At 45.3% G+C, this 17,298-nt stretch overlaps 1 protein-coding gene across 2 annotated transcripts in view; it reads right to left on the minus strand.

Moving 5' to 3' along the window:
- The window catches only part of DOCK10 (dedicator of cytokinesis 10), a 271,550-nt gene extending 269,502 nt beyond the window's left edge, over positions 1-2,048 (minus strand). Inside the window, exon 1 of one of the 2 annotated variants that reach the window (XM_004576766.4) lies at positions 1,834-2,048. In XM_004576766.4, the coding sequence (XP_004576823.2) occupies positions 1,834-1,956 (123 nt within the window). In that variant the 5' untranslated portion in view covers positions 1,957-2,048. The remainder of the gene's footprint in view (positions 1-1,833) is intronic. The other variant, XM_058665077.1, reaches the window with a different exon arrangement.
- Between the last annotated feature and the right edge of the window lie 15,250 nt (positions 2,049-17,298).

Here is a 17,298-nt window from a genome sequence, read left to right on the forward strand (position 1 = left end):
GTCTTCTTACTGCCCAAGTCGCTGCCAAAGCTGCCTGCCTGGATGCGCAAGATTCCATGAAGTGTCTTGGCAGCAGCCAGTGCCTGAGTGTTGGCCAAGGTGCTGAAGGGAAGCAGGGAGGAAAGGATGCTTCGCCTCGGAGGCCCCCTTCCCCCGCCTTGTGAAGGCACTGAGCTTATTCCTTTTGACAAGACACCCTAGGGATTCCCATCCAATGCAATGTTAGAGAAAGGTGTGTGTGTGTATGTTTTAACAAAAATTGTTTCAACAAAAAATTCTTGGGCTGCAATTTCTTGGAGACTCCACTTAAAATTAAAACACAGATTTTAAAAATCAGTGCTGTTTATTCCAACCGAATGATTTCAGTGTTCATTATTAGTGATGTATTTCCACATCAGATAGTGGATTCTATTAAAGGACACAGGCAGACAAGTTACTGCACAGAAAATGGCCAGCCACAACTAAGACACAGTTCCGAAAGATGGTTGAAAAGTAATTCTGATTTTTCTATGCGTGTCTGGAGATTTCCATGTTTTCTCCACACTGACTTGAATTGCACCCTCTTAAAGAAATTTCTTTCATTAGCATTGTCCTTCCTGGCCTGTTCATGAAGATATGAGGGGCGCAAGCCGCCCACGGCACAGCACTGGCCAATGGTCACTTCACTTCTGTGTGGCTGCAGGGTGCAGCCAGCGGTGAGTGGGAGGGGTGGTACCCTGGCCACCAGCTCCCACTCTTGGGCATCCATCCGATGCCACTTCCCTGCTGCCAGGCAATTTGCTTCCGCTCTGTTCAGCCTGCCCACCTCTGGCTGCAGAGAATAGTCCTCCTGGCTGTGGGAACTGGCTCGGGCTGCTTTTGGCTTTCTCCTCGTTGGTGACTGGCAAGAGTAACACTTTCTTTGACATTCTAAAAAGGAGCCGTTTAATTCCTAATGATATTTACTGGCAAAAAGAAAACGAAACACACAAGACCGATTCCGGTCCGGCACAGTGGGGCCAAGAGCGGGCTGCTGAGCCCCGTTGTAACTGCCAGGCAGTGCCCACTCGCTTCCCTTTCCCACCGTTCTGGAGGTTTCTCCCCGCCACGGCTAGCCCAGGGTATGACGCTGGTGGAATTGATGAACATCTGGAGTGATGCAGACGTGGATACGATTTGGGGATCAGGCGCTGGCGACCGCCCCAGGGACTTCCCGCGGAAATCACCCAGCACTTAGAAGGAGATTCAATGAAGGAAATCACCATGCAGGGTGGCCGACGGGACAGCCCCGCAAAAACGTTTTCGAAAAATTCCACAAATTACTGGTACTAATGGGTCCACATGCCCTTCTACCTGTTCCCTCAGACCTCTCAGGAGTACCCAGAAAGTGGTTTCTGGGGGGCTTAACCCTGTAGTCGGACGCCGAGTATTTTCGCGACAGAGTTCAGGTGGAGACCCAGCTCCAGCTAAAGCTGGGGTTCCTGCGTCCTGTCCACTTCCCCACGCCAAGTGGGAGGGACGCGCAGCCCTATGGCCCCAGGGGCGCGGTTCTTCAGTTGCCACCTGGGGTCACCGCCCCCACCCCATCACCCAGCACCACCTTGTCTCACAAGCGCCTTTTCACCTCAGCTCCAACCCAGGCACATCCTCGCCCCCGCCGCCTTGTAGCCGCCAACGCAGCTGCTCATCTAAGCGTCCCGCGTCCCCGGCGCAGCCTGGGAAGGGGTGGTGGAGGGGAGGGCAGAGGAGGGCGCGGGCGAACCTCTAGGGCAGCCTCGCAGGCCGGGCTCGGGCCCCGGGCCGCACCAGCCGCCCCCGGCGCGCGTGGAGGCGCGGAAGACGCGCCGCACTCACCAGCTGCTGCTGCCGGCTGCTGACGGCCACGGCGGCGGCGGACGCGGCGCTGTGCCGGAGCTCGGCCGCCTGGCCAGGTCGCAGCAGGCTCCGGGTGAACCTGCGAGTCCGCTCTCCCGCCATCGCGGGCCGCGTCGACCCCGTCACCCCGGAGCGCGCGTCCCAGCGCTCTGCTCCGCGCCTGCCTTCTCTACCCACCCGCTGTTCAGGAAGCGGAACTCAGAGCCGTTCCCCCCCTCTTCCTCGCTCAACTCGCTAGAGGCGGGTTTTTCTCTCTTGCACCCCCCCACCCCCACTCTTCCCACCCCCTTGCCTCCGCTAAAGCTCCGCCACGACTTTCCAAACTCCGCGCTCTTCTGGGCGCGCGCGTAGCCAAGTCGGCGGGCGGCTGAGGCCCAGCGCCCGCACATCTGGACTACGAGCCGCGGGACGCGCGTGGGGCGGCTCCCGGCCGCGCCACGTACCAGGCGCAGCTGGCAGGGCCCGCTGTCCCTGGCGTTCTGGGTGCGGGCGAAGGCGGGGGCTCGCGGCCGGGCGTGCTCGGGGCCCTCATCCGGGTTTGGAGTCTACCTGGAGGGATAGCGGTGGCCGCCTCTGCTGGTTAGACCCCCTATTTTCTAGGGCCGGTGGTGGGCGCGGGCAGAACGCACGTCTCTCCTTGGCCTTGGAGACGGGGAGGAGGCTCCGGAAGGGTGCCTAGTGCCTGTGGTTCTTTAGAGCGGCCCAGCCAATGTTTTGACGTTTCCTTTGTATTTGCGCTAGGGATAAACATTTACATTCATTCACACCCTCAAGCTATATTCCTTAAGTGCCTCCCGCATGTTCCCTGACCCCTCTCTGGAACTAAAGATCTGGAGAGGACTTTTTAAAAACTGTGTGTGCCACTTTCTAGGGCTGAAGAGAAGCAGCATATAACAGAGGGATTCCAAGTAAGTGCAAAGAGTTTTTGACAACTAGGAGGTAAAGTCCAGTGAGGCAGGGGGCAGTGAAGTAAGAGACTTGAGGTGTTAGATTTCCCTGACAGTTGGGCAGCGGTGCTGTTTTTGGCTTAGTGGTTTTCTAGCGCTCTCTGAAATCTTCCAAGCGTGGCCCTGTTCCCACCTCCATCCTGACCTGGAAATGACAAATTTGAGTCCTGGGACAGCCTCTCCAAATATTCTGGGATTTTTCTTTTAATGATTTTTTTAAAGTACTATTGATCCTGACATTTTCTTAAAGTCAGTGATATTTTTAGCACAGGGCACATTTGGATATATATTTTGTAAAAGATATATTTATTCTTATTTGAAAGGCAGGCAAGATTTACAGGGAGGAGAGAGAGAAAGGAAGAGCTTCTATCTCCTAGTTCACTCTCCAAATGGCCACAACGGCCAGAACTGAGCCAATCTGAAGCAAGGAGCCAGGAGCTTCTTCCAGATTTCCCACAGGGGTGCAGGGTCCCAAAGCTTTGGACCATCCTCCACGGTTTTCCTAGGCCACAAGCAGGGAGCTGGATGGGAATTAGAGCAGCTGGGACACAAACCGGCAACTATATGGGGTCCCAGCGGTTAGCTATTGAGCCATGGTGCCAGGCACAAGGACTTAAAAACCTATAAACAATTGGTAAAACACACTTCAGATGGTTCACGGCTATCTGAGGTTAAATCATCTTGAAATACTTTTGGCAACAGCTTCTGGAAATCATAATGGGCAGAGGCTCTGGAAGATTTACAGATGACCATTATCTGAAACCTCATGTGATTCCAAGGCATCCTACCTTGTTGTGGGCTAATGAGTTAATTAACACTCGTTAAGCAGAGCACTCAGGAATTGGGCCTGCGGCTATAGCACCTGGTCTATTCAGACTTAGTGGCGCCTTAATGGGCTGGGGGGAAAGAGTATATGTAGGGGTAATAAAGAGGCTTGAGAGGAGACTTCTCCCACCATCACTGGTCTCCCTGTGTCGGTACTTGACCCCCAGACCTTCGTCTGACCCCCGGACCTTCGCCTGACTCCCGGTGTAAGGAGTTATTCTAATATCCTTCCCTGGACCCGGCGTGCCATTCCTTCTTCCTCACAGCTCATGAAGTTCGTGCCGGCCTAGCTATTCACCAATCAGATGTAACCTGGCATTCCACCTGAGAATCCCACCCCAATCTTCCAGCCCCCTCCCCAACTCCGCCCACTCGCCAATCATCCCTAGGCATTCACCTGCAGGCGCCAATCCCTTGGGGGCCTGGCCTCAATCCCTCCCAATCCCCACCCCCTACACCTGGAAGACGAAAAGGCCCCCCCAGGTGCGGCTCGCTCTCTTATCCCTCCCTTTCTTACACTACTCTTACCCCTCTCTTACCCCTCTCTTACCCCTCTCTTACCCCTCTCTTACCCCTCTCTTACCCCTCTCTTACCCCTCTCTTACCCTCCTCTTTCTTGCTGTTCCTGCCCCGTTGGAACAAACCTCCTAAGATACCTCGTTGCGTCTGGTGTGTTTCAGCTCACGGTAAAGAACCAGGTTGTGGGAATTAGCTGCGCGTAATAATATCGTAATAATATCGTAATATCATATGAACTAGAACTCTCAACTTTTTTTAAATAACTAACACCCGGACCTTCGCTGTGCCCACGCTGCCGGCTCTGCTGGCTGCAACACTACTTACCAAGGTGTTGTGGCTTGCCGGGTAGGAGCAATCCCTTCCAATCCACCTCTAACAGGTGCATCTTGTGACTTTTTAGAGGTGTGTTCTCTTGAGATGATACATGGAGCATTTTGGGAGATTTAAGTTTGCTAAAAAGAAATGCCTTAATTATGCATCTGGTTTCAGAATACTGCCTGGCACATAGTAGGAGCTCAATAAATATTGAATTCTGGATGATTTTTTCTAAGGGATCAGAGGGGCTGATGCAAGCATAGAACAAAGAGCCCATGAGACAGGAAATTCAGAAGGGGAGAAAGAGGAGCCCTGGTAGGGAAGGCTGTGGAAACTGAAAATACACCATAGCACGTCCGAAGTGAGATGCTTGCTAAAGGGAAACACCGAATAGCACTCCCAGTCCTTCTAACAACGATACCAAGTCACCGAGCCGCTTGTACCTCCTTTACTGCCACTAACTTTACTTCCTCAAGCTTCGAGAAGTTTGCCCAAGAAATTGTATAAGAGGATTTCATGTCCAAAGGCTAAAAGAAGCTTCTGACACTCGGCTGGGTCCTGGGTTTTAAAAATCTGCAGCCAAACCCAGGGACTTTGAGTCACGATGTTCTCACAATGCCAACATCAGCCCTTGACCTTCCTGTGGGTGGGTTTTAATTAAGTCCCCTTTTGGGTGCCAAGCAGAGAGGTGAGTGTCACCCTGACCCCTGCTATTCAGACACATTCACACTTCAATGCAGAGGGAGGCCTTCAGGTGTGCTGGTTTGGGATTCTCTGCTAGTTACTCCTCACAGATCCCTGGGGAGATGTGGCTAAGATCATTTGTGAAGGCAAGTCTATGAAAATGTCAGGGGGAACCTTGAGATTCTTGGCTCATATTTCTTAGGGGACGTTATCCCACCTCAACCTTTCCCTTAGTCATCACATTCTGCTACATTCAGTACTCTACACAGGGGTCTTCTCATTTGAAGAGGTACCGTTCTAAACATATGCTCATTCTGGTTGTTACGTCTCAGGGAACAGCTAGTTTATAGCACAGTGAGCCTTAAGGGCTGATGATATTGCAGAAGTTGAAAACCAGCTCCAGGGGCATATGGGCTTTGTTGAAGCTTCAGTGTTACTTTCATGTTAAGCAAATTAAGCTCCTACGTCTCGCTTTCTTCACCTGAAAATTAGGCACAATATTAGCTGTGTGGTTAGACTGTTGAAGGATTTGTGTAGGTTAGGGTAATGATCCTTTAAACGTGCCTAGAGAGGCACACATCTGGCGCAACAATTCTGAAGCCATGTGGCATGTTCATATTCCACGCTGGAGTGCCTGGATTTGAGTCCCACTTCTGTCTGTAGTCCACTTTCCTCCTGATCCACACCCCAGAACGCAGCAGGTGCATCTGATTGAGTTCCTGGACTCTGGCTTCAATTTGGAACAGCCCTTGCTGCTCTAGGCGTTTGGGGGAGTGAACCAGCAGGTGGAATATCTGTGTGTCTGTCTGCCTTTCAAATGAACATGAGCAACTACTATTATTACTAGGTTTGTAACTGACATTAAGGAACAAGCGTCTTTCATGGTTCTCCTGAGAATCCCCTTGTGGTAAGCAGGATAGGAATTACCCCTTCTTAGCTAAAACTGGGTATCAACGGTCTTCCACAGACTGTTTCCTCAAACAAGGCAGTCACTCTGGAATCTCATTAACAATAATAATAGTAATATGGGCTGGGTACCAGTGTGAGTTCTGGCGGTTGCACTTCCAATCAAGTACATTGTTAATGGCCTGGGAAGATGGTGGGGGAGGGCCCAGTGTGGGAGATCCAGCTGAAGCTCCTGGCTGTGGATTGGCTCAGTTCCAGCCATGGTGGTCATTTGGGGAATGAACCAGTGGAAAGGAGTTCTCTTGCTCGCTCGCTCTCTCTCTCTCTCTGTCTGTCTCTCACCCCTTCTCTCTCTAACTCCAGCTTTCAAATAAAAATTTTTAAAAAACTTAAAAATGTAATAACTCAACCTTTATATCACATTAAACCATTACTGTAAAATAATATTTAACAATAGTGTATCATGCTGTATTTTGGAACATAGTTTCACACATATTTCATTTGAATTCAATGTATTTTTGAGTTGTACTTCTTTTATTATTATTTTATGATACAGTTACATAAGTGGGATTGTTCATTCTACTTATCCTATATCTGACTGTCTAAAATCCCAGTTAGACCATGAAAGCGATATCCCAAATCCACAGGAGAGAATTTATGAATCCATGACAGTGAAATTTTGTTCAGTGACCTCAAACTGTGCGCGCTATTGCTTCACGTTTTCTAATACAGAGCATTTAGGTTACAGCAAAGTTTTATCAAGGTTCTAATGTACCTTTTCACTTTGGCTGACATGGCTAAAGCCTCCAAACAGAAGGCAATAACGCCACTCAACAGACGTTGAAGGAATAGCACACAGTGGTAGAGCAGACTAGAGCTAAGCCAAGAGCCCTGCCTGCAAAACCTGAGTCCGAGCAAAGGGCGCATGCTAACTCGTAACTTACGCTAAGGGTAGATGAAGAGTAAGTGGTGGGAGTAAGATCTTAGACTATCTCAGGAATATCACTGACATTTTAAATTTGTATGGCTCTTTTATAAGATTAAACAAATTTTGGATCCAATAATTTGAGGTTTTTAGATCTTTTTAATCGAGACTTATGTAGGGCCTGATGCCGTAGCCTAGTGGCTAAAGTCCTTGCTTGCACTCACTAGGATCCCATATGGGTGCCCGTTCTAATGCCAGTGGCCCCGCTTCCCATCCAGCTCCCTACTGTGGCCTGGCAAAGCAGTCAAGGACGGCCCAAAGGCTTGGGACCCTGCACCCAAATGGGAGACCTGGAAGAAGCTCCTGGCTTCAGAATGGTTCAGCTCTGGCCATGGTGGCTGTTGCAGGGGGCAAATGAGATCACATCAGACAAATCTAGAGTTTATTAAGGAGTCTTTATTAAACAAGCTTGGTGACAACAGGGCCCACTAGAAATAGCAAATCACAAGTCCATATAATCAAAACTCCAAGAGAAACAAATGGTCATTACCCTGAAGTCCATGCATTAAACTGAAGACCTATGTCCCAGCTTCCCCAGCAACGTAAGTTATGCTAAGAGACATGCAACAAACAACCTGGACACACTTACAAAGCTGTAGACATTCACCTTTCCCTGGCTTTTCTGCCCACATTCCACTACTGCTAGGCCTCACCTCTCCTGGAACTCCTGATAGTACACAAATTAGAAAATACAAAGTAATACAGCAATGCTATCTTTACTGTCCCACCCAAGCAGCAAACAGGGGGATAAGGAATACAGACATACAGAAGCCATGCTCATGTTCTTGGAGTCTGTCCACAGGAAGCCAGAGAGCAAACAGGTACTGGGGAGGCCAAGAGTCAGAGTGCCAGTGTGACAAAAACACAGGGCCAAGAGAGAGAGTCCCTCCCTATCCTGGGCCTTTACATGGGCTGTGAGGGGCGTGCTTACACAACAATGCAATCCTGCCCTCTCTCATTCCAGGTGATGATAGGTGAGCACCACAGGTGGGCAGGAGGGAACAGCTAGCTGTTGGTGGTGGTTGTTGGGGTAGGGGAGTGGCTTCCAAGCTTGTGTCCCTGATCTAGCTCCCCACCCTGCCTCAGTGGTCACTTGGGAAGTGGATCATCTGAAGCAAGATTTTTCTCTGTCTCTCCTTCTCCCTGTACATCTGCCTTTCCAATGTAAATAAATTGTACAAGTAAAGACTTGTTTATTTTTATAGGAAAGACATACGTACACAGAGAAGGAGAGACCCATATGGGATGCCAGCACTTGCAGTCAGAGGTTTAGCAAATGGAGCCATCATTTGGCTTTTATTTCCCTCCCTTCCTCCACTTCCTTCTTTGCCTCCTTTAGTCCTTCTTTCCTTTTCTGCATCCATTGCTTCCTTCCTTCCTTCCTTCTTTCCTTTCTCCCAGCCTCCCTCCTTTCTCCCCTAGCTCCCTTTCTTTCAAAAAAACTCATGCTCTTCCTCTCGTCAGAATCGTCATTACTTTTCTGCAGATGCACTAGCCCTGGGTGCCTGCCCTGTTACACTTCCAAACCCTGTTGAAGCAGAAACAGCAAGCTGCCAATATCCCTCGTCTGTCATCCTGTTGCATGACTTTGTCCAGGAATGATGACACTGATCTTATGAGTAGGCAAAAGCACCAGGAATATTTTCATAGCATTCGTAAGTGTAAAAGTGAAAGCTGTACTGTATTCTACAAGGTGCATAGAGACATAAGGCATGTGAACTTAGTCGTTAGCCATAAACCTGAATGTGTGAATGTAGTTCAGATTTTGGTCCTCAGGGCTGAGGTAACAGGTTAATCTTCCCTGGATCAATTCCCTGTTATTGACTGACTCTACCTTAGTGACTGTTGGGTGCCAGTGTGTCTCACGGTTCAACTCTTTAAAGTATGTCTGTTCTTAGAAATCTTGACTAGCATAATCACTATTTCATTTTATTCCAAAATCATTTATCCTAAAAGACAAATGAACCATATAGTATTGCCCCTGTTCATTGTACCAGAAATCTGAGAGCAAGTCTAAATGCATGGAATTTGAGGAATTTTGTTAATTAAAAAGACAGAAAAAAAATGTAATATAGAGCACAAGGTTCAAGGATTTTGTGATATTCTATTGAGCCCTCCTTCATGACTCTATTGAGCAAAAGTATCTCTGTCCTATTAATTTTGTTAATTACCATGGGAAGATAGAACTACAGAAGCAAATGACTGAGCTTGGCAGTGTACTGCTATTGGCATGAGGATATTAAAGTAATGTTATTTGGTGACCAAAGGTACAATCTTGTCTTACTCAAAAATTAAAGTATGAAAAAATTTAAAACATCATGTAAGAAAACACACATGCATAATACTAAGAAAAATGTAAATAGTCAAATTCACATCCAGGAGCTTTTCAGCCGATTACTTTCAGGAAACAGTACATTTTTCTTCACTTTGAAAAGGGAGTATGAAAGAGCAGTAAGAATAACACGTGTGACAGGTGTGACGTGAATGATGAGCTTCAGTGCTTGCTGGAGCAGAGGCATCTGACAAAGCTGAGTGCCACTGTGGTGTTTCGGGACAACCATATTCAATTCGATATGTATTTGTTACTGTGCCTAAAAGACATCTAACTCCTTGGAAGAAAACCATGCTTAAGGTAATAGACTCTGAGCGTGAAACGTCAGGCAAGCTGTGTACTTCTCTCAACACACAGGCAGGGCTACATTCTACTACTCCACCAGCATCCCTCCGGGGAGAGCTCCAGGAGAGGTGAGCTACTGCAAGAGAACTGTGCTGACTGGAAAGCAGGGTCTGGGCTCTTACTCTGGCTGAGGGAATTCATACCCTGGGATCTTTTCTTTGTCGTTTGTAAGCACAAAGACAACCTCTGACTTCAAGTGAGGAAGGCGGAAATGATGAGTACAGGCGGAGTGGGGACTTTCAGGTTTTCACGTGCGTAATTAAACCTTTGGATTTTATTCTTGGCATTTTACTTTTCTTCTCCAATCTGTTGATTAAACTTCTATTGTTTTCATAGAAAATACATCTTGTTTTATATAAAAAAATTCCACACAATTGCTTCTTTTCATCTTAGACAAATTAAAGACATCTTGTTTTTTAATGTCTAACTTTTTAAAAATTATTCATCTTTAAATGTTGAATGGAAAATACCTTATCAAAGATCTTAAAGAAATTAGTCTGATTTTTTAAATTATTATTAAGTTTTCCAGATTGTTTTTTTCTGTCTTCGTATATTGCATGGGAGAAATTTCTGCCTTGTCTTCTGGCCTATAGTAACTCCAACAACACTGGGTTATCTGTTTACCAAGGTTAACTAGCTGTGAGATCTTGTGTTGCAACTCTTGTAAGAGTCTCTCTTTGTCAATTGTTTTGTTTGTAAGACTTCCTCATTTTTTTAATCTGCTAATAATGCATATGCTACTAAGAATATCACTAGTTTTCTTAAGCTTAGAAACATTTGCCCAGAATTGCACGTGGTATTAAATTTTGTGTTTCCTTTACCGTGTAGTCTTTTAAATTTCATGATGAATACTTCGGACAAGACCAGCAAGCACACAATTAGTCGCTATGAATCTCCCCCTAACTAAATGGGATCATTTCATACAAGTTGAGCACTTATTTTGAAAATAAATATATCCTATGAAACATGCTGAGCTGAGTTTGCAGTATCTTTTATCCATCAATGCAGTCACATTTCTCCTATTGTCCCTCAAATAGCTTTCTTTGTAACTGATTTGATCCAACCAGAATTTTCTTATATAAAATATACACTGATTTGGTTGTGATGTCTCCTAACTTTTTAGATTAAAATCATTCCCTTATATATTTTTTTTAGCCCAGACTTGTTAAGGAGACTAAATCAGTTGTATCATATTCTGTTTCCTTTTGATGAAATCTAATTTACTTCAGAAGTCTTTCAAATCATTTCTAAAGCAGAGGTTAAATCCCTTTTCTCATTCTTAATCTTGAGATTTTTTTCATTCCTTTTCTTCCTTAGCTAGATTTTCAGGAGAGATCATCTTCTGATTATTCTTTCCAAAGAAATGCTTTTGAATTAAATGTGTGACTGTTGTTTTCATGAAGAGACTGATAATCTCTGGGATCAATTGTAGAAGAAAATACCATGTTATTTAAAAATGTGGAAACTTAAATCTTCAGGGATCAGTCACAGTGCAGCAGCTCAAGGCACCGTGTGCAGTGCTGGCTACCCCAGCAGCTCCGAGCCTCACTACTAACCCTGTCCTGGTCCAGCCCAGCCACTGGAGACCCGCGTGAGCAAAGCAGCTGAAGGAAAATTTCTCTGTGGATATGTGTATGTCTCTCCCTTTCTCTCTCTCTCTCTCTCTCTCTCTCTCTCTCTCTCTCTCTCTCTCTCTCTCGGTGATTCTGGCTTTTGAATAAATAAAAATCCAAATGCAAAAACAAAATCCTTAGATCTTTATTATGGTGAAAGATATAATAGAACAAATGATGCAGAAACATTAATAAATACAATAAATATTAAAATGAATATAATTAAATGCAAAAGGAAAAACACACACAGAGAAGGAATCTGGAGAGATACCAGAGAGTTGAATAAGGGAAAAAATATGCTAATTCTGATTATAGGAAGGGAGGAGCTGCATCCCTACGGACAGTTAGAAGTTTGTGGTGGAAATCCTACACATGCGAGAGAGGCCATGAAGCTGCGGGGACAGTAAGATCATGCAGCAGTGAGCAGGGCACTGCCAGGGGCTTCCGCAGTGATAGCAAGAGGAGACTGTCTTCTTGGAGCAAGACACCCAGCAGCCAGAAAGGAGAAATGTACTCATTTCTTTACTGGAAAAACAGATTTACAGAGAGAAGAGTCAGAGAGGAAGATCTTTCATCTGCTGGTCCACTCCCCACATGGTTACAATGGCTGGCACTGAGCCAGTCTGAGGCCAGGACCCAGGAGATTCTTCCAGGTTTCCCACATGGGTGCAGGGTCCCAAGGCTTTAGGCCATCTTCCACTGATGTCCCAGTCTATTAACAGGGAACTGTATAGCAAATGGAGTGACTGGGATATGAAATGGCACCCCTAAGGGATGCCAGCACCTGCAGGTGGAAGATTAACTAATTGAGCCATTGCTCCAGCCCCTCCCCAAAGCACCATCTTACTAAGGTGAGAAGAAGCTGCTGCAGTACCACTGGGGGATTCCATCGGAGAGTAATCCGTAGTCCCTATTAACTTTGAGTCTGGCCTGGAAGGTTGATGGGGGCCTGGGGGCCCATGAAGGTTCATGAAGCGTTCCCCTCTCTCACACTCTGTTAAGGCAACTGAACTCAACTTGCCAAGGTAGAGCACTGGCCACCCTTTAACAAGCTGCTGGCTCTGGGGGTGCTTTGACTGTTTCCGTGGATGTGAGAGGTCTATGGGGCTGGAGTAGCTTCCCTGCTCCCTGTGGCTTTGGGAGGCTTGTACCCTGTGACTGTGCAAATTCTGTGACTCTGCAATAGCTTTAGCGATGGGGTGTAGCTGGGTCTTTGAATAGTCACTGTGTCTGAAGTCAGAGACTCGAGTTCTATCCTGCGACCGAGGAGCAAATAGATGCTTTGAGTGACTGGTGTAGTTGGGGCGCCCCGATCCTGTGGACTCACGTTAGGTCCTGGACTCATCTGGACAGAGGAGCTGACGCCAGATTTACCTCATCTGTAAATCAACTCAAAATGGGTCAAGGGTCCTCATCTATTACGTGATATCATCAAATTGATTGAGGAAAACACCAGAGAAATGGTAAGACATGGTATTAGGCAATGACATCTTAGAAAAGACCCTGGAAGCACAGGAAATAAAAGCAAAGATAGACAAGTGGGATTACATCAGGCTAAGAAGCTTCTGCACAGCAAAGGAGATGCTGAACAAAGTGAAAGGCAGCTGACATATGGGGAGAAAGTATTTGTCAATTATGCAACTGATAAGGGTTCATATCAAAGATATATAAATAGCTCAAACAAACTGAAGATCACCAAGATGATCCAGAAAAGAAATGGACAAAATCATGAACAGGCATTTTCAAAGAATGAAATACAAATGGCCTACAAAGCATGTGAAAAAATTTCTCAGGATCATTAGCCAAAAAGGAAATGTGAACAAGCAGAGGCTTCCCTCCCCCAAGTTACAATGGCTATCACCCCAAAACAGGACCCAATAGATGGTGGTTGAGGGGCGGGAGAAAGGTAGCCTGCCACATTGTCACCGGGACTGGGAGGGAGCACAACCACCACTCAGAGTCCTCAGAGCTGTTAAAGCGCAACTACTCCATGACTCATCAAACTCGAGCCTGGGAATTTACCTACATTAAACAGAATCAGCATATGACACATCATCTGTACACCCATGTTTATTGCAGCTTAATTCAAAATATCTGGGCTATGGATTTAACCCAAATGCCAATTATTTGATGGAATAAATAAAATTATGTATGTGTGCATATATATTTACACATTTTGGAATACTACTCATCCATAAAAATAATGGAATCCTTTCTTTAACAAAAGGGATGCGATTGGAAACCATTGTTAACAAAATAAGCCTCTCTCTTCCTTCTTTTCTCTCTTTCTCTCTTGCTAACTCTGCCTTTTAAAATAAATAAATGAAATTTTTTTTTAAATAAAGTAATTAGAAAAGAAAAGGAAATGAAAGGTGTCCAATTTAGAAGGGAGGGAGTCAAATTAGCCATGTTTATAGGTGACATGGTTTTGGACATGGAAACATCTACACACTCCACTACCGAGTTGTTAGAACTGCTGTGCTAATTCAATAAAGTTGCAAAATCAATGCTGCAGAAACTTCGAGGAGTTTTACACTACAATCGTGGTATTGCTTAAGGCAACTGGACAAAGAAATTCCATTAGAAATATCTGCAAAAATTAAATATTTAGGAATAGACTTCACCAAATTAGGGACAGATGCTACAACTTCAACATTTTTGTTTTAGAAATGATTTTTACTTATTATTTATTTATTTATTAAAGCTTTGTCCATTTTTATTGGAAAGGCAAATCAGATTTACAGAGAGGAGAGACATTGAGAAAGATTTCCAATCCGCTTGTTCACTCTTCAAGTGGCCCCAATGGCTTGAGCTGAGCCATTTCAAAACCAGGAGTCAGGAGGTTCCACCAGGTCACCCATGAGGGTGTAGGGTCCCAAGATTTTGGACCATCCACAAGCAATTAGTTGGATGGGAAATGGAGCAGCTGGGACATGTACTGGCACCCATATGGGATCTGGTCTTGCAGGGGGAAGTTGGAACATTTGAGCCATTGCACCACTCCCTTTATTCTTTATTTTTAAGATTTATTTATTTTTATTGGAAAGGCAGATTTTGCGGAGAGAGTGAGAGAAAGAGAAAGATGGGTAGAAGATAGTTGGAGAAAAATGTATTTTTAGTAGATTGAATGAATGTAAAGAAAGCCTCATTTCCAGGAAACATTTGTTTTAAGAACTCTATTTCGGTTGTCACATGCCTCAGTTAGACTAGTGGTTTTCGCAAGAAGTCACCCATTTCCTGTGCACGCACTCACTTGCAGTTGCATTTGCTATGGTAAAAAGAAGTGAAACAGAAATACTGTGACCTTGCCCAGAGCTGTCTTTGAAAGGGGCTACGGCAGGGGAAGCACGGCACTGCACACTGTGTGTGCATCTCTGAAACCCAAAACCAAGGTGGCCAATCAGTTGGTCTTAGGGATGTCTAACCACACGGAAGCCAGCGGATTTTTACTCTTCTCAACACACTCATTAGAAATTGTTAATGCAACAATTAGGTCTTTTCATAGCTCTAGCTCCTTGCAATTGCTCTTGTGTAGGCTTTAAGATGTGTTCCTTGCCTGAGCTAATCATGAGTGTTGTCCCCTTTCTCCATATTTATCTGCTAGAGGGACAGGAAAAAAGTAGATTAGCTAATTTTATACAGATGTTAAAAGCAATAGGAGAGTTGTTATGGAGCAAGTCTAACTATCCTAATCAAGTCAAAGGAGTTTTGTAGTTCTGTAAAGCGTGCAGTTAGTACAGGCACAGCGCTCCAAGCTCAAGGGGACTTGGTAACATTCGTCCACAGGCTGCTCTTCTGGTAAGAAATGCCTGGATTGGAGCTACCTAATGGCATCTGTGTATGATTCTTGAAGTTTAGTAAACGATTTCACAGAGACCTCAGGATTGCAATGCCCTGTTCTCCTGTCTGCTTCAGCATTTTCCAACCAACGTTGACCAGTTTGATTAGGTTTACTTGTGAAGGCCAGTGGTTAGTGTGCAAGTCTGTTCAATAAGTTTTATTCAACTACATAGTATGTTTCTACATATAATCCAGAGGTGTCTGTTTTGTGCAGGAATAGAGTACTGGTGTCTGGGCTTTGAATCTGCTGATAAGAACTGTTGGATATGGGGTCCATGTACTAGGCAGCTCAACTGACTAACTCTCCACCTTCAAGGGCTTAGCTATCCTGGCTCTGGCTTCAGATTAGCTCAGCCCCAGCCAGCAGCAGACATTTGCGGAGTGAGCAAGAGGATGGAACATCTCGTTGTTTGTCTCACCTTCTCCCTATAAAAGTCTGCTCTTTTTCTTTCTTTTTTTTTTTAATTGAATTTTTGACAATCTTTACATAGTTAATTAGGGTAAAAAAGGTTCAAGGGCTATAGGAAAGTGGGTAAGACTATTATTTCTATATTGTTTCCTTCCTGTTTAAAGGGGGGTATTAAGGGAGAAGGCCCACCCAATTTCCCACCCACCCCAGGTCCCGGATGTAGGGCATACTCCAAGGTTCTTGCTCAAGTGGTTTTGACAGTTCACCAGTTATGAATCGCTGCCAATCTTGCCACTCCAAGCACGATGAGGTCATTGAAGAATCCACTGATTGACATAGTCCATCATAGAGTCTTCGTTTGCCCAGTATTTCGCTGCCAACATATAGCTGAGATGGTTGATTGACCTGTTCTGTCTTCTGTCTTTTCCTGGTTAGGGTTCTGAGTCCAGCATTTCGATTGGGGTGTTCTCCAAAGAAACTTTGTCTGAGGTGTTCTCAGAACACATTCTTGTATGTACTAGCAAGTGGTGTCAAGGAGAATTAGGCTTTAGGAGAGTGTTTATAGTGGAATCTGAATTGGCCTCCGAGAGAAATGGGGTTGATCTCTATATGTTGTTCAGGTTGCTGAGACTTGGAAATTGCATCTAGTCCATATTTGGATAAGCAGTGTTGTCATTCGACTGCAAAAGTCACAGCCCACTGCTCCTGACTTTCAGGATTCCATTATTTCTGCATGATAGCGAGTACTGCAGACTGTACATTGAGGTAAAAAATGAAGCGTGGTTTAGATATTTAATAATATCCTTTACACATAAAATGGTTTCTAAAATTGAATTCATGTTGGTCACTATCAAGAACCACAAATCAGAAAATGGTGTATTTTGGAAAAATATGAGTTCTGGGCCATTATGTTGTCAAATCCGGTTGAATCCTGCTTTCATATAAGAGTCTTCAAATACTTATAGAGACATGTCACAGACGCTTGATTACCTCTCTGTGGTTCGTTTTACACACTAATATTCCGATTTTAAAATAAGCGATGTTTACAGTTGTGCTAACGCACCTCCGTCCAAACATGAGGATAGGGACTTCCTCAGGCCACAGCCACTGCATGAGGCCTGAAGAGCGGTGTGGCTGTTCGGACGGGTGGCAGAACCATGCTTTCAGAAGGATCTGGAAACTTTTATTTTCATATAGGCGCTAGATTCCAGGGGCTGGTGTACCACCAACCGAGTGTGCTTTCCAGCTCAAACGGAAAGCAATGCACCATTTGTTTCCCTTCATTTTAGGAACTCCAATGTGCAGTCAGCCTCTTGGGCCAAACTCAAGATGTAGTCATGGCCATCCTCCCCTGACTTGGCCGATTTCTAGCCTGCATTTGTGGTGTGGCTTTGTGTCTCCTTTTCCATGTCAGAGCCACTGACAGCATCAGCAAAGTGTTCTTTCTTCCATCATTGCATCACCTCTTTGTCTGCTGTGTCCGCAGTCTCTGCTTCGGTCTCTCAAGAGAACTTGTGTTGACACTTAGAAACCTCCCAGGTAAAACCATGCTCCTCTCCCCATCACAAAATCTCAAAATTTATTCAAGTCTACAAAACACACTTTTTGTCACAGAAGGAAGCATTAATAGTTTCTGGTATAAATATCTTTTGCGAGGAGGGGTACATTTTTCAGTCTACCACACTATTTCCTTTCATACATCATGTTTGCTGCTTGTGGATCAT

This window comes from Ochotona princeps, chromosome 5, assembly GCF_030435755.1.
Source record: "Ochotona princeps isolate mOchPri1 chromosome 5, mOchPri1.hap1, whole genome shotgun sequence".
NCBI classification, from domain to species: Eukaryota; Metazoa; Chordata; class Mammalia; order Lagomorpha; family Ochotonidae; genus Ochotona; species Ochotona princeps.